This window comes from Aedes aegypti, chromosome 2, assembly GCF_002204515.2.
Source record: "Aedes aegypti strain LVP_AGWG chromosome 2, AaegL5.0 Primary Assembly, whole genome shotgun sequence".
NCBI classification, from domain to species: Eukaryota; Metazoa; Arthropoda; class Insecta; order Diptera; family Culicidae; genus Aedes; species Aedes aegypti.
This window is the reverse complement of record NC_035108.1, coordinates 432580273-432596116: the sequence shown is the minus strand read 5'-3', so window position 1 is coordinate 432596116 and position 15844 is coordinate 432580273. Positions and strand designations below refer to the sequence as shown.

At 34.9% G+C, this 15844-nt stretch overlaps 1 protein-coding gene across 2 annotated transcripts; it reads left to right on the top strand.

Annotated features, from left to right (window-relative positions):
• The first annotated feature begins 1387 nt into the window (after positions 1-1387).
• On the top strand, positions 1388-4012 carry LOC23687871 (angiotensin-converting enzyme). 2 transcript variants are annotated; one of them, XM_011494785.2, is made up of 7 exons: positions 1388-1505; positions 1631-1923; positions 2001-2585; positions 2643-2785; positions 2848-3555; positions 3613-3785; positions 3847-4012. In XM_011494785.2, exons 2-7 carry the CDS (start codon positions 1660-1662, stop codon positions 3879-3881), a joined length of 1908 nt encoding a protein of 635 aa, XP_011493087.1. In that variant the 5' UTR covers positions 1388-1505; positions 1631-1659; the 3' UTR covers positions 3882-4012. The 2 variants fall into 2 exon arrangements, with proteins under 2 accessions (XP_011493087.1, XP_021703472.1); XM_021847780.1 differs by having other exon boundaries at positions 1419-1505; positions 1636-1923.
• Positions 4013-15844: the final 11832 nt, after the last annotated feature.

Genomic DNA, 15844 nt, shown 5'->3' with positions numbered 1-15844 from the left:
GGCTTGGATTCTAGGCCCAGCCAGAACAGTCTTATCAAACAAACAACTGGCCCAGATAAATAAGAAGTGTTTTTTCGCCTTAACTCTCAAAAATCGAAGCGTACGGGCAATTCGAATCAACACAATATGATGTAATAAACTTCAATCTTGGCGTGCCTATGATTCGTAACGCTGCAAACTAAAAAGAACAGTTTATGTTTGAAAGAAGGTATAATTTCTAATAGAGTAATTCGCCAATTGTTGAATGCCTAGAGGCTCGCTAATTGTAGAACACGTCATTAGAAATACATGTACTGTCAAAAAAGGCAAGATTTTCAGCCATTCAACGAGATGTTTACTTCCCTACTGAAATATTAACTGTTATCAACTGATTTTTGTAGCATTTAAGGCAAAGCCTCACTCTGGAGATCGTCTTTCTTTAGAACATTGGTAGTTCTTTATATTTGGTTTCTACGCCCTCAGAAATAAAATAAATCAAAATTTCTAGAGGCTAAGCTAAATGGTTTCATATAACTGCTCTTTCAGCAGCGACAAAATTGTGAAATCCAAGCCACGGTCAAAAATCGAACTACAACATAATCACAAATAAAAGAAGTCAGACGTTCAGAGAGCATTATACGATTGATTAAAGCGAGATCACTCTATGGTAGTAAATGTAATACTCCTCATATTACTCCTTCATGAAGCGATACGAATAAGTACTCAAATCTATAAGTGTAACTTGGAAGGCGCCAGTCGGAACTCGGAAGTGATTCAATTCTATTGTCTAGAGTCGAAGATGACACATTGGACTAATCGAGTCCAAATTTAAGATTTTTTTGTGGAAATGTATTCTTCAAATTATGCCAAATGGCCGTTATGCCAAATGACCATTATGCCAATTGGCCATTATGCCAAATGGCGATATGCCAAACGGCATTATGCCAAATGGCATTATGCCAAATGGGATAGAGCCCTTTTAGGGCGAGATCACAGGTTATGCGAGAATTTCACCATTTTTTCTCCAGATTTCCAAAATAATTAGGTACGAAGTTTTCCGCTCAATTATTTGCGGGTATGAAGGAAAGATCTTCCTTTGATCAGCAGTATGAAATGGCTCTCAAATTATTTATGAGCATCATAAGATATGAAAAAAACTGTGAAGCAAAACGATCTTGAAGTAGAAACGATTATTTCCTTGACTTGATAAAAAGTGTAAATTAACAAGTTACCGTAAGAATATATAAACAAATTACAAATTTAAATTATATAAATAGTTTAATTATCAAAAATGTTGTAATGTGAAATTATGATATTTTTATACGGCCCGTAAACTGAGAAAAGAGTGCCAAAACAGGCACTCGATCACGGTTCTCAAATGAAGCTTGTATGTCCACTGATCGCAAGTACTCACTGATTTATTATGTGGTCTACAACAAAATATTATTCAATACTCTTGCGCCACAATTGATCAGTTCTCACCGAGCACGCGAGAAGATCACATCGTAAAGTGCACAGCTGGAAGCGTAAGTACTATCTATTCATTGGCCATCAACTGATAAGAACTCTTTGAATTATGCAACTAATCATCAAACTTTAACTCCGCTAATCAAATCCAATGTTTGGACACAAACCTCAACTCTATTTCCAGTCTAGATTCCCCCAAATGACCAACCCAAGATGCCGTCCACTCGCGTCTCCATTTTGATCGTACTGGCCACGATCGGCGTCCTCCATGCTGGAATTGTTCGTCGCGGTGCTTCCAACGACATTCTACCCAAGAATGAAGCCAAGGCTCTGCAGGCGTTGGAACGGTGCGAAAAACGCTTCCAGGAGGCCAAGGCCAAACAAACGATCGCCGCCTGGGACTACGGATCCAACTTGACCAAGTTCAACGAGCAACGCAAGATCGAAACATCTGCGGAGTTTGCTGAGGTGGCAAAGGTATGATGATGATGGCGATCGCCGCGTTGTTTGTTTGATCGGTTTTTGACCTTTTGTGCTTTTGATTTGCTCTCTAGTCGGTAGCTCGTGAACTGCAGCAATACAATTATGACTCGTTTCGAACTGAGGACTTGAAGCGACGCTTCAGGAAGTTGACAATGCTGGATAAGGCTGCGCTTCCAGAGCATAAGTACACGGAGCTGCTGGAGGCGGTTTCCAGTATGGAAGCTAATTACGCGAAGATTAAGCTCTGCTCGTACAAAGATCGCGCGAACTGCACTTTGTCCCTGGATCCGGAGATTACCGAGATTATTGCTACCAGTCGTGATCCGGAGGAGCTGAAATACTATTGGGAGGAATGGTTCAATAAGGCCGGTAAGCCGACAAAACCGGCTTTTTTGAAGTATCTCAATCTCACTAAGGAGGTGGCGACGTTGAACGGTTTCGACGATTATGCTGATCTTTGGCTGAAAGAATACGACGATCCCACCTTTGAGCAGCAGGTTGAACACGTGATCGAACAGATCAAACCGCTTTATGAGCAGATTCACGCTTATGTTCGCTACAAATTGCGAGAAAAGTACGGACCTGACGTAGTTTCGGAAACTGGACCGATTCCAATTCATCTGCTGGGAAATTTGTGGGGACAAGTTTGGGAGAACGTAAGTTAATCCAGATCATCACGCCGAATTCTACTTAAACAGAATTTCTCGTTGCAGATCGCTGATTTCACGACACCATTCCCGGAGAAGAAGCTTCTGGACGTGACCAAAGAAATGAACAAACAGGGCTATACCCCTCTGAAGATGTTCCAGATGGGTGATGGTTTCTTCCAATCACTTAACATGACCAAACTTCCACAGTTCGTATAGAGGCTTTCCAACTGTCCATCGATCGCCACCTAACCCCTATCTCGCATTTCAGAGACTTCTGGGACAAAAGTATCCTCGAGAAACCCACCGACGGGCGCAATTTGGTTTGCCACGCCAGTGCCTGGGACTTCTTCGCCACGGACGACGTTCGCATCAAGCAGTGCACTAGGGTCAACATGAGGGAGTTCTTCGTAGTCCATCACGAGCTGGGTCACATCCAGTACTATCTGCAGTACCAACATCTACCGGTCGAGTATCGTCGTGGGGCCAATCCAGGATTCCATGAAGCCGTTGGCGATCTGCTGTCGTTGTCGGTTTCTACCCCGAAACACTTGAAGAAGATCGGACTGCTCAAGGACTACGAAGAGGACGCGCAAACCAAGATCAACCAGTTCTACCGATCGGGCGTGACCAAATTTGTGTTCCTCCCGTTCGCGTACACCTTAGACAAATACCGCTGGAGTCTGTTCCGGGGAGAGATCCCGCCGGAGGAGTACAACTGCCGTTTCTGGCAGCTGCGAAGCCAATTCAGCGGAGTTGAACCACCTGTTCGGCGTACCAAGGAAGACTTCGACGCCCCAGCCAAGTATCACGTGTCAGCCGATGTCGAGTACTTGCGGTACTTCGTGTCCTACGTGATTCAGTTCCAGTTCCATCGGGCGGCGTGTCGTCTGGCCGGGCAGTACGTACCGGGCGATCCGGAGAAGACGTTGAACAACTGCGATATCTACGAGAGCGTCGAAGCTGGAAATAAGATCAAGTGCGACTTAGGGTAAGGGTGTTTGAAAGAGTCTTCTCAAATCGTTGAATTTTACAGGGAGATGCTGTCGTTGGGATCATCCAAGCCGTGGCCTGATGCGATGGAGGTTTTGACTGGGGAGCGCAAGATGAATGCGGATGCCATTTTGGAGTACTTTAAGCCACTTCATGATTGGTTGGTGGAGGAGAACAAGTTTTTGGGGGCCCATGTCGGTTGGACCGCGACAGACAGTAAGTGTGAATTCGAAATTTTGAGATTGCTTGTGAGTTTGATTACGTGTTTCTTTTACAGAATGCGGCGCACCGAAGCACGATTTTATGCCCTGATTGAGTTGATAAACTTTTGTTCGTTATGTTGATATTTATTTGAACAATTTTGGACATGATTTATTATAACATTTGTTTTATTGATTTTACATTGACATTATTAAATTGAGTGATTTTGTTGTTAGTTTGAATTATGTTTCGAGTTATTTATTGAAAAGAAATGGCAGCTGATGATTTTTTGAATTAATTTACAAAAATAGCTCTTGTAGAAGTTTGTAGGGGTGCTCAAATATAAAAAAATCACGAAAATTCCAGAATAAGTGCAGAAAAGTTTATCAGAGAAATTGAAAATTTCAAGCTAACATATCTTGAGTATTGTAAAGAAAATGTTAGATGTCTTTTTGGTATAAAATTTTCTATACAATTCTCAATATATGAAGCTTCTTGTGATTTCAGTAAAATTACATTTTTTCATAAAAAATGGTTTATTTTTTAGCAATCCTTGCAAGACCTCTTGCGAAAGTTTCATATGAGAGCAGCTCACTTAAAATTCATCAAAAGCTTTTATTTCATTGTTTTGTTTCAAAACGATTATGTGGCAAAAAATTAATGCTTCCAGTAGACGGACAAGTTGTGAACAACAACAAAAATTAAAAGTGAAGGGTAGGGGAATTCGGGGTAAAACCGACACCCTAAGCTTATTGATAAAATTTATGTACTTTAGCTTGTTAAACGAACCCAAAATTGTTGTAGAATCACATATTGGTTATAAATCTATCAATCCTTGCAATCGCTGGATGATATATTAAGGTTATAAAGTGATTTAAATCAAATTGATATTGCATCATTTTTGGGTGAGACAATTAAGAGTGCGGGTAAGATCGACACCCTGTTGGGGTAAAACCGACACATGCACTTTGAGTAAAATTTATACGTTGTAAACATCACCATCACATTTCATATTCGAAAGAATGCTTTAAACATGACTTTCGACATTTATGACCCCTTCCTCTGAAGGATCATACACATATTACGTAAATTATTGAGGAGAGGCCAAAGATCCACTAAATAAATGTGAAAATTTCAAATGTTCCATGCTAAGATTATAAAGTTGGGGTGAATATACATGGATATTATTAATTTGTGTTCATGTATTGTTTACGTAGATAAAGTTGTAGCGAATAATTGGTTGTGAAAATAAATACTGTTTTATTTTTACAAAACAGAAAAGTGTAATTATTTTTAGATAATAAAAACTGTCGAACCTCATGGTTTGTAAATAAATAATAAGATTAATTTATGTGAAAATATTTCAAATGCTGTTAATTCTTCAATTTTAAATGAGAAATTTTTCTTCAAGCTTCATCAAATAAGTTGAAACGTGATAACATAAAAATATTTTTTTAATACTTATTGATGGCTTGTAACAAGTTACATAGTGTCATATTTTACATGTTAACAAGTTCACCGTCCTCGAACTTCACTGGAATTCAAAAATAAAGACTCACATAAACTACAGAGATAGTCCTCCGATTAGAAAGATTCCCTGAAATTAGATTATGAAGCAAAGAAAGGTGTCAATTTTACCCCAAATGAAAGTGTCGATCTTACCCCTAGTGGACATTTATTTTTCAATAGCGTTTTCAGCTGTCGTAAAACCAAAAAATAATTACTCCTTCATGTTGTATCAACGTAATAATAGTAAATGATGATGTAGACGCAGAACAAATAATGACATTTAAAAAATTTCACATGCGAAATAGTTAAAGAATAACAGCCAAATATTGCAACTGCTGTTGCGCCTATGTTATCCAATATGATTTTGTTGTTTATTTTGGCAGTTTATTGGTAGCGTAAGTTGTAATGTCATTCGAAACACAACATTTCACAAGTTAAGATAGAGCGTGGTGGAAACTGTATGAAAATCTGCTCAATACATGAAAATTCAAAGGGTGTCGATCTTACCCACAGTGTCGGTTTTACCCTGATTTCCCCTATTACTTGTAATCCTCTATCTCGATGTCTTGTCTGAATGGATCAGGAAAATAATTTTCCTTTGATTGCAGTACGCAGTTTGAGAGTAAAGTAATTTTAAATAGAGCTTGCCGTAGAATGTTTCCTGAGCCAATTCTAAAAGGAAGCCATGGAGTTGATCTTGATGAAAATTTTGGTTTTGTTCCTGAAGTTCTAATGGCTAGTTAGGTTCCCAAGCTTTTCGAGTGCACGACTTACCTGGTCAACAAACAAAACCCTTTGAAATTGTTGACATAAACGAATGGAAAAAGTTTCGAACTGTTTCGTGAAGACATTTGAAATCGTAGAAAATGAAGACGAAATAAGATTTTTTTCGCGACCCTATGTGCTAGGATACTTACATAAAATCCTGAGATAATTTTATGCGAAATACCAAAAGATGTTCTTAGTGATGAAATCCTGGATTTGTACTTGGTGGAACATTTATGGAGTATTTTAAGAAATTATAAGGATTTTCTTAGAAATTAGTCGGCGCTTTTAGTTGCCTTCGACAAATTAAAGGAAAAAATTCAAAAAGACTCCTGGGAAAAACTAAAGGTGACGAGAAAGAAGGGGCTGCTGAAAGAGTTTTCGGTATAAATTATAGAAATTTTGAGACAATTCTTAGAAGTGCGAAGTGTTACCTTGGTAACATAATTTTTGAAGGTGGACAAATTTTTGAAAGAATCCTTGAAAAAAATCCTGGAAAATTTCCAAACGAATCTCGCAAAGTTTCGTTGGTGGTTTACATTCCTTATTTTTTTCTGATATATCAGGAATAACTGAATCTATTTATTATAGTGCCTTCAGAGAGACCACTTGTGAAGTTTTTGAAGAAATCATACACAAATATGTTTGAGGAAACCGTGAGTAAATCTATGAAAGGAAGCTTAGAGGAATTCAAAATATGAAACAAAAATACAAAATCTGGAGGAATATCGTAAAATTCCTTGAATATAATTGTGGAGGATTCGCCAGAGCCATGACAAAATACTTCCCAATATTACGTAATAATTTAATAATTATTAAATTAATAATTAGTTTTCTATAGTAATTACAAGAAGCATTTTAGGAGAAATACCTGGTAAAAGAATTTGAAAGAATATACATTGAAGAAACAAGGTGATGATATTTTCAACACAGTTTTAGATTTTGATTATATAGAAATGATTTCGAAACTCTATACTTAATTCCCGAACGCCAGTTTCCCGAATAACCACCCAAGTAACAATTTCAATGCTCTTTGATCTTAGATGTTATTCATTGAGGTTTTATTAGAGATGAATTAAATCCCAATAGATTCAATAATAGATTTAAAAGTGCTAAACGATCTTTTCAGTAAAAAAACACTTTAAAGTGCTTTTTAGATACATATAAGTGCCTTCGTTAAAACTTGTTTGCTAGCTAAATTTGTTGATAATAAATTTTATGTTGAAGGAGCTGTATAGTGTCTATTAAAACCTGTACTTAAATCCTCAGCTTGTTTGTCTTACAAAGACATCGATAAAACTCCCTAGACTGCTCTAAGTCGTGTTAAAGTCTTTTTAAAACTCAAATGTCTGATTCAAGTTATGGCCTGCGTGTGGTTATCAATATCATCAGTGGATAATGATAATCATGTAAAGAATTATGAAACACGAATGTAAAGAATCATTAAACATATTGAATTGTCAAACATTCCGCTCGTAGAATTATCTGACTACCGTGTGTAGCATATTTTTCCCATGCTTACCTGAACTTCCCGTTCTCGGGGGACAACTTTGCTGCACACAACAGCTGAGCTGCTCGAAAAATGCTCTCACTTTCAGCCACTTATCACTTACCGTTGTCTGCGTCAGTACAACCGATCAACCACGGTCTTTCCCACAACAATTTCTTCCGGTAAAAACATAATTAGATACATAACGGAACGAATAAACTAAATTAGAGTGTATCACAAAATCAAATCTTCCGCTTTGTTTACCTTTTTGACAGCACTGGCTTTCCTGAGTGCATTAAGTTTAAGCCAAGGCTCTCAAACAACCTATTTGTCTTACAGCAGAAAAAATAATCTGATTTAAGTATATTATAGCCAGAGGAGGATTTTGTGCAAGGATTCTTAAGATCAAAACCTCTCATGAATGAACACGGAACAATCACCTATTGATCTTAAACCATCCCAGACAAGACCAGCAAGATTTAACTGGATGGAATCCATTTTATTGACGCCGTTTCGGGTTCATAATTGGGTCCTAAAATTTTTAATAAAATCTTGTTTTTATTCAACAACCCCAAACGGCATGTTATTTCAACTTTTTTAGCATTTTTTCCCACTCAAAGAACGGCTATATCATATTTAAACTTGATTATAAAAATTGGGTCCATAAATGAACCTTGACACTTGAGATCATGTTTGACGTTCGCTTAGTCGACAAAAACACAACAGGGATTTTAGTTTTAACACTGGGGTTGTTCCTATCTGACAATGCGAAAGGGACACGGAAAACAAAATGCACCCAAAATTTGAGTTTAAGCCAAGGGGTGTGACAAAATCTAAAATAAATGTTTCTTGGACTTAAACCAACGGAAAACATTGGAAAATTGAGTAAACATGTGTTTTTGACCTAAACTTAAGCGTTTGGCACTAAAATCGGGACAGGGCTTTAGGACCCTATTACAATATGCGTGGGATTACATTCTAAAAATGTAATGGAATAAAATATTAGATAGGTAATTATGATGTTGTAATTGTGGCGCGTTGTTGTAAATCGATTTTTTTTGCCATTACACCAGTAAATTTTCTTTGACATGAGTTTCACGCGATTGCAAGAAAATTTACTGCCACGCAAAAATTTATATTCTAATTTATTGTTATGAGTCGGCAGACATCATGATAGTTTCAATATTATAAAAAAAAAGTTTTGATTAATAAACAAGTTGTTGACTGATGACTGTTCGATCGTCAGCTCTTAACATCGGTTTTATTCCGTGTTTTAGGATATCGCAAAATATTTAATACCACTAGTTGAGCTCAACAAGACTATACAATAGGTCTTATGTATGTTTTAACGTACACTTCAAGGGTAGATGTATTCATACTATATAAAACTAAGAAGTTTAAAAACGGTTTTAAGTTATAGTTTTAACAACCTCCTGTAGTGTGGGCCTAAATCTAATAAGTTCTAAAATAAGTTTTAACGACATGGTGGTAACAACAGCTTGTAGTATGTGAAAAAACTAAAAATGTTACTTGGGGCACTTTCCCTGAACGACATATGATACAGTCCAGAAAGGGTTTTCCGACATTTCCCCGAATGATTTTTTCCCGAAGGATTTTTCTCCCGAACCCCCTTTTCCCGAATGATTTCCTCGAAAGGTATTTCCAAAGACATTTTTATATTTGTTTCGTAATTAATAATTTCGTTTAATAATTCTCTTTCAGCAAGTTTGATAACCACTTCAAACTAATGATTTTCTCATCTGCGGCTTATTTTTCGAAATGTCTCAAAACCAAGAATTCGTGTGCTCTTCTAAATTTAAATCACATAAAAAGGGAAACCTAAAATTTTGAGCCAAAAATATTAAAATTTAGAGGTGGCGCAAGCGACTTGAAGGTGACTTTTTAAGTTATGAAATATGACCTTCGATGAAGTCATCATAACTTTTTCATTTTCCAACCAATTTTGAAGCTTTTAGCATCATTCTTTTCAAAATTAAATTTATGGAAAGTTTGTAGAATACCAAATTTTTAACGGTCGTATTTTGGACCCCCTAAGGAAGTGATTTTAGTTTTGTGTCCCAATTAATTAATTGCACAGCGTAACCAAGTCAAAGAACATGTCAAAATGTATAGAAAAACTTCCTCTACGATATAAAAATGCCCAAACGGTCATGTAGCAACCAAAACCGTCGAAAATAATTGAATTGCAAGCACTGTTTTTCATTATTTTGGACACACTAATACATTTTGGACCCTCAAAGTATATATTTTGGACACCCGGCATTTTTTCATCGTTTGGCGACAAAGTCCATGACACTGGATGTATAATATGCTTGCCCATAGTCTAATCAATAAATCGACAATGGAAAACTGAAGAAATTCTACGCTTTTTGACCAGAAATTAGAAAACAGTTTGTGTTTACATTTGAAACATTTCTGACGGCTTCAATTTCTGTGTGTAACGTGTTGTAACGGTTGCATGGATGCACCGATTAAATTAAATTAATTTCAGATAAAATTAATACATTTTCTTTGTACAAACGGTCGATGCAAGTGCGGAATAGTCCTATCTTCCTAAATGGCATGCAAATTGAGTTGGTCTTTCGATTTAAACCGGGAAATTTGCAGGAAAATGGCCAAGGGGGTCCAAAATATATAGGGGTCCAAAATATATTGGTTACCCTATTAAAGCGATGAACAAATCGGTTGCATAATGTCATTTGTCCGAACCTAATTCATCTAAATGAAGTAAATAATATATTATATTATATATCAAATATTATAATAATATATAAAAATAAATATAATAGATCATAATATAATATATTTAATATTATTCAATATTATGAATGAAATAAAGTTTGACTGGTTGAAAACAGTTTGCAGGATTCAAAGAGGTGACTCAAATGAGACTTCACTGCATGAAAACTTAAAAAATAAGTTAATGTCTTGTCATTTTTTGAACAATAATTGTTAACGTAAAAAAAGGCTTGTTTCAATTTTATAAATATCCCTTCTTTAGAACGTAGATTGTTCTTCCTTAGATTACTGGTCTAATAATCATAGGCATCAAAACAGTTGATAACTTTTAAGCCAGTCTCGCCTTCTTATCACCCTAAACAGTTCTTTGAATCTTTGCTGTGTTGATATTGTTCTGCTTGCAGCTGCTTCTGATTTCATAAGAAATTTGTCCTCCTTTTAATAAAAGGCTGTTCTTCATAGATAAATATATGAATATATCAACGAAACAGCTATTGAAACTTTAATCGCATGTTTTCTGGTAATTACATGCTACTACTTTAAATGTAATTGTAAGAACGAATACTACAGATTCTAATATTTTGATCCAACATTTTCAATGCTTTCGATCTACTGTTAATTTTTTTTTATTTATTTAGGGTAAAAGCACCGGTTTTGGCCAGCCTAAGAGAAAATGTCAATAAAAATTAAATGGGAAGCCGTATTTATACTACAAATATGTCAAATGCAAGCTTTCAATCCATATTATGTGTGTAAAATATCAAAAGTGAGCTATAACCATTGTTTCGCTTTGAAAATCCCGTTGGTCAATATAGGCCGACGGAACCAGTTTTGGCCAAAGATTTATCTTCGGTTCCTAAATTGGCCAATCGCATTGATTTCTCATGAGAGTGGCTAAATTGGGAGTGCCCTGGCCAAATTAGGTGTATGGGAGTTAAAATTATAAGGAAAATGAATTGTTTTTCTTATGTTTTGAATCAATTTGGACGATTAAACGAATGTAGCTCTATCATGTGAATGTGATCTACTGAACACAAAAGGTTTCATGCTGATTGGCTATGTAAAACGGTGTATAATCCTCTATGGCTACAACTGGCGTATGGCCAAAACCGGTGCTTCTACCCTAGTGATTATTAGAATTTCCAATATTCATTACTAACATGCTCACTGTATTTGACGTTCTCGACGAATGTTCATTAGGTCAAATGTCCATAGGGAAATTTCTATACTTAAAAGAAAGCGCTTCCAATTAAACTGCCTATCATGTGTTCGCTTTTTTCATTAGACTATGACAAAAAAAAGTTGCTTTGAGTCAAATGCACGTGACATATTATATTGATTATCTGCTACCTAAAACACACGGATTTCGTAACAAATTTATTATTTTTTATCTAATCTTACATCAGCTAGCACGTTAAATATTTTAAACAGGATTATGAATAGCTTTCAGTATGTCAATTACATTACGATTTTTTCGGGGAAATAGTTCATTCGAAAAAAAAAACTTTTCAGGGGAATAGTTCATTCGGGAAACCGTCATTTGAGGAAATTGTATTCGGGGAAATGTCGGACAATCTACAGAAAGACGCAGGAGTTGTCTTAAGTGATACTGCGAAAGATGCCTACAACGATACAATTCTAAAGAACCACCAATCAAATAAAGAAGAGTGCATATCAGATGACCGGGTTATTCACCACCCTAAAACATATGAAGTTGCGAAAATTCTGAGTGCCTTAAGCTATTCGGGGAGCTGGCGTTCGAGGAAAAGTAGCACAACTCTCCCACAGACACCTCAAAACTCATACCGAAATTCAAGGGTTCCCTCAAACCGCTCAGATTATCTACCCACTATAAAAACAGAACTTCGCTGGAATGAAATATAAGAAATACGTTTGGACTCCAAGAATTTCCACTAAAATCTCAGGATTCAATCTACAATTTCAGGTTTCCTTTCGAAATCGTAGGATTCCTTCGGAATCTTAAAAATTTCTCACTTATTTTGTAGCTTGGGGTGTCCAAGTCCCCTAGTCCAGAAATTCCTTAATTGGGTCCTATTTTTATAAATGAAATCTTGTTTTTATTTGATAACAAGAAAAAGCATGTTACTGTAACTACTTTAGCAATTTTTCCCGCTCAAATAATGGCTATATCATGTTTGAACTTTAATTTAAAAATTTTGTCCATAAATGAACCTTGACACTTTTGATCATGTTTGACGTTCGCTTAGTCGACAAAACACCACAGGGGTTTTAGTTCGACCACTGGGGTTGTTCCTATCTGACATTTCGTAAGGGACACGGAAAACAAAATACACCCAAAATTTGAGTTTAAGCCAAAGGATGTGATAAAATCTAAAAAAATGTATTTTGGGCTTAAACCAACGGAAAACATTAGAAAATTGAGTAAACATGTGTTTTTGGCCTAAACTTAAGCGTTTGGCACTTAAATTGGGACAGGGCTTTAGGATTTGTCCTTGAACTATTCCATTTTTTATTTTTCCTGAATTTCCTGAAGTTGTTTCCAAAGAGCTCAACAAGTGATACATTCAAATTCTCAACAGATGCCTTCAAATATTCCTTCTTGAACTTCTTCAGAAATTATTTTTTTTTCTGATTCAGAGATACACTCAACGCATTTTTAGGAATCAATTTGAAATTTTGCCAATGGATTTTTTTCTAATTTATTGTAGTTTTTTTTAAAAGATTTGGTCAAGATATTTCATTGAATATTACTCCTGATGATTGTTCTAAGACTTTGCCATAAATTTTATATTGAGGATCAAGGATTTCGTCAAAAGTTTCCAAGGAAATATAGCTGGAGTAAGCTCTAAAAAATCCATCCAGTTTTTCCAACAGACATTCTTCTAGGAATCTATTTGAGTATAATTTGAAAAAAAAAGATCCTCCTGAATTTCATTTCATAGGATTTCCAAGAAAAAAAATCAAAAGAATGCTGTGAAAATTTCTTTCTAGAAATACTCTCAAAATTCTTTTATAAAACCCTCCAAGGATTTCTTTAGGATTTTTTCTAACATTTCTGCAGTATTGCAGCAAATCGAGAAATCTAAAAAGTAATATGTTTATAAAGTTCTTTGAATTAAGCAGATGAATCAAAGATAAATGTTAGTTAACCTGAAGTAAGCATTAGAAGAAGTCCTCAAAATCTCTGAAATTATTCCTTAAGCATCATTGGAAGAATTTCTGTTTGAATATTTGGAGAAATCCTGAGACTTTTTCTAAGGATTAGCACAGGATCAATTCCTGGACAAATTAATGTCAGCTTTTAACGCTAGCTATAAAATAACATTAAACGTTAAAGATTGTTTACATAGAACCCATATCAATATATTAATTTGACACAGTAGCAGTTCAGCTATTTATTTCAAAATTAATAACATTTGTTAAACAAAAAATAAATTTCTCAAAAGTTATTTTTATGTCAGATGGAGCTTATTATAAAAAAAAATAAAAATAAAAAAATTGCCAGCTTACATAAAGAAAACATCAAGAAAATACATGGATTGGAAGCAGAGCGGCGCTTTTTTGCCACATCCCACGGCAAAGGCCCCTGACGCTATTGGTGGCATTCTCAAGCGAATGGCAAAAAAAGCAAGTCTTGCAAAATACTATGGAAACACAATCACAACTCCACGAGAACTATTCGAATGGGCAGTGAAACAAATTGATACATGTATCGCCAAATTAAATTTATGTTATATATCTAATGTTAATATGTTAAAATGTCAGAGGAATTGGTGGAATTGTTTGATAAGGTTAAAACTGTCCCTGGTACCCAAAAAAATCATTGTTCTATGCCTATTAGTGATACACAAATTGCAGCCAAACGGTATACCAATTCAGAGGATGAACCAAAAATATTCAATTTATTCAGTAAAGCCCAAAAATAATATAAATATTCATGTGCAGATACTACGTTTTAGGATATATAGCAATAATAGAAATAAAAACAAAGCACGACTTTTTTCATAAGCATAATATTGACCCTGTGACCTGTTAAGATTGGCTTTGACCAAATAAGAAATGAAATATTATTGTGATATCTTTCCAACCATAAAAAACCCTTCGGATTGTTAGACGGAGTTGATTTTCTCATAAGCGGTTTGGTGCGAGATCAATTGTATTTAATTAAAAAAAAAACAACTCTGTATAATTCCGTTTCATTTGTTTTAACTACTCTATTAATCTATTTTGTGATTAAAACTCATTTATCACTTGAAAATATGATTATACTGGACTATTTAAAGCGAAATAAAAATAAAATAAAAAAATCATTTTAGACTTAAAAAATTCGATGTTAGAAAAAGTTTTTTTCCCTTAAATATGTCCAATTTTCAATGTATGGACGACTTTTAGTAAATTTAATTACGAAACTTTTTGCTTAAGGATGATCAAAATCTGAAATGGTCGTTTTTTTAAATCGACTTTAAAGTTTTGAATCATTATTTTTAGTGTAGAAAATATGTTTTTTTATTTTATCAATATTTTTTTCTAAAACTTCAGGAAATTTCACGACAGTCCCCCATACAACACTTTTTTGTAGGTCTTACCGTTTTCGAGTTATACGGGTTTATAAAAAAAGTAAAACAAACTTTGACCCTTTCCAAATGTTAGTCTAGATCGATTTTGAAAAAAAAAACAAAATATGCAAAGTATCTGAGTTTCACATACTTTTGACATTCAGAAAGTTTCAATGAATTCTGAAGGGGTGCTGCCAATCGCGTGTCGAGTTGGCGTGAAATCCGTCCATAATCAAATTAAAAAGTTTATTCTTTAATATTTATGGCTTTTTCTGAATAATCCCATTTGTTTTACATTATTTTAGGTACTTGAAAAATGTAGAATAACTTACGCTGGTGGAAAGAACCACAATTGACACAATAACGCTGACTCATTGCTTATTCTCAAATGAGACATCCTCAACAATAACTACAGTATTTGAAGCCTGAATTTGACGGGGCTGATATAAGCAATTTAAAAATGGTATAATTGTATGGATGACCACGTTTAAGTATTTGATCCTGCCATTTGCTGTCGATTGTTCTCATTAAATCTAGTATGGAAAATAGTTAAAATGATATAAGAAACATGAAAAAAAAAAATCAATTTTCGTATTATGGTAACAATGAAGAAATTTTTTGACTTAGAGCTTACTTTGATCTAGCCATAAAAAATATAGTGTATGCAAGAAACGTCAATGAGAGATGATTCAAAAATTATGGCATGCTTGGATACGTTTTAATGAAATTTTTTTCAAATTTTTAAAATTAGTTTTTGGGGAGCATTTTGAGAAGCTTTCAAGAGAATTCATAGATTAAATAACATATTGAAACGATGATGATATCTCCAAGAATTTCCTGTAGAGATGTTTACATAATTCGTCTTAGGATTTTTCCATGTGATACCTGGCTGAGTTACTGACAACTCTTTGAAGAAATCTGCTTTATCCTGAAGATAGAAGATAGAAGATAGAAGATAGAAGATAGAAGATAGAAGATAGAAGAAAGAAGATAGAAGATAGAAGATAGAAGAT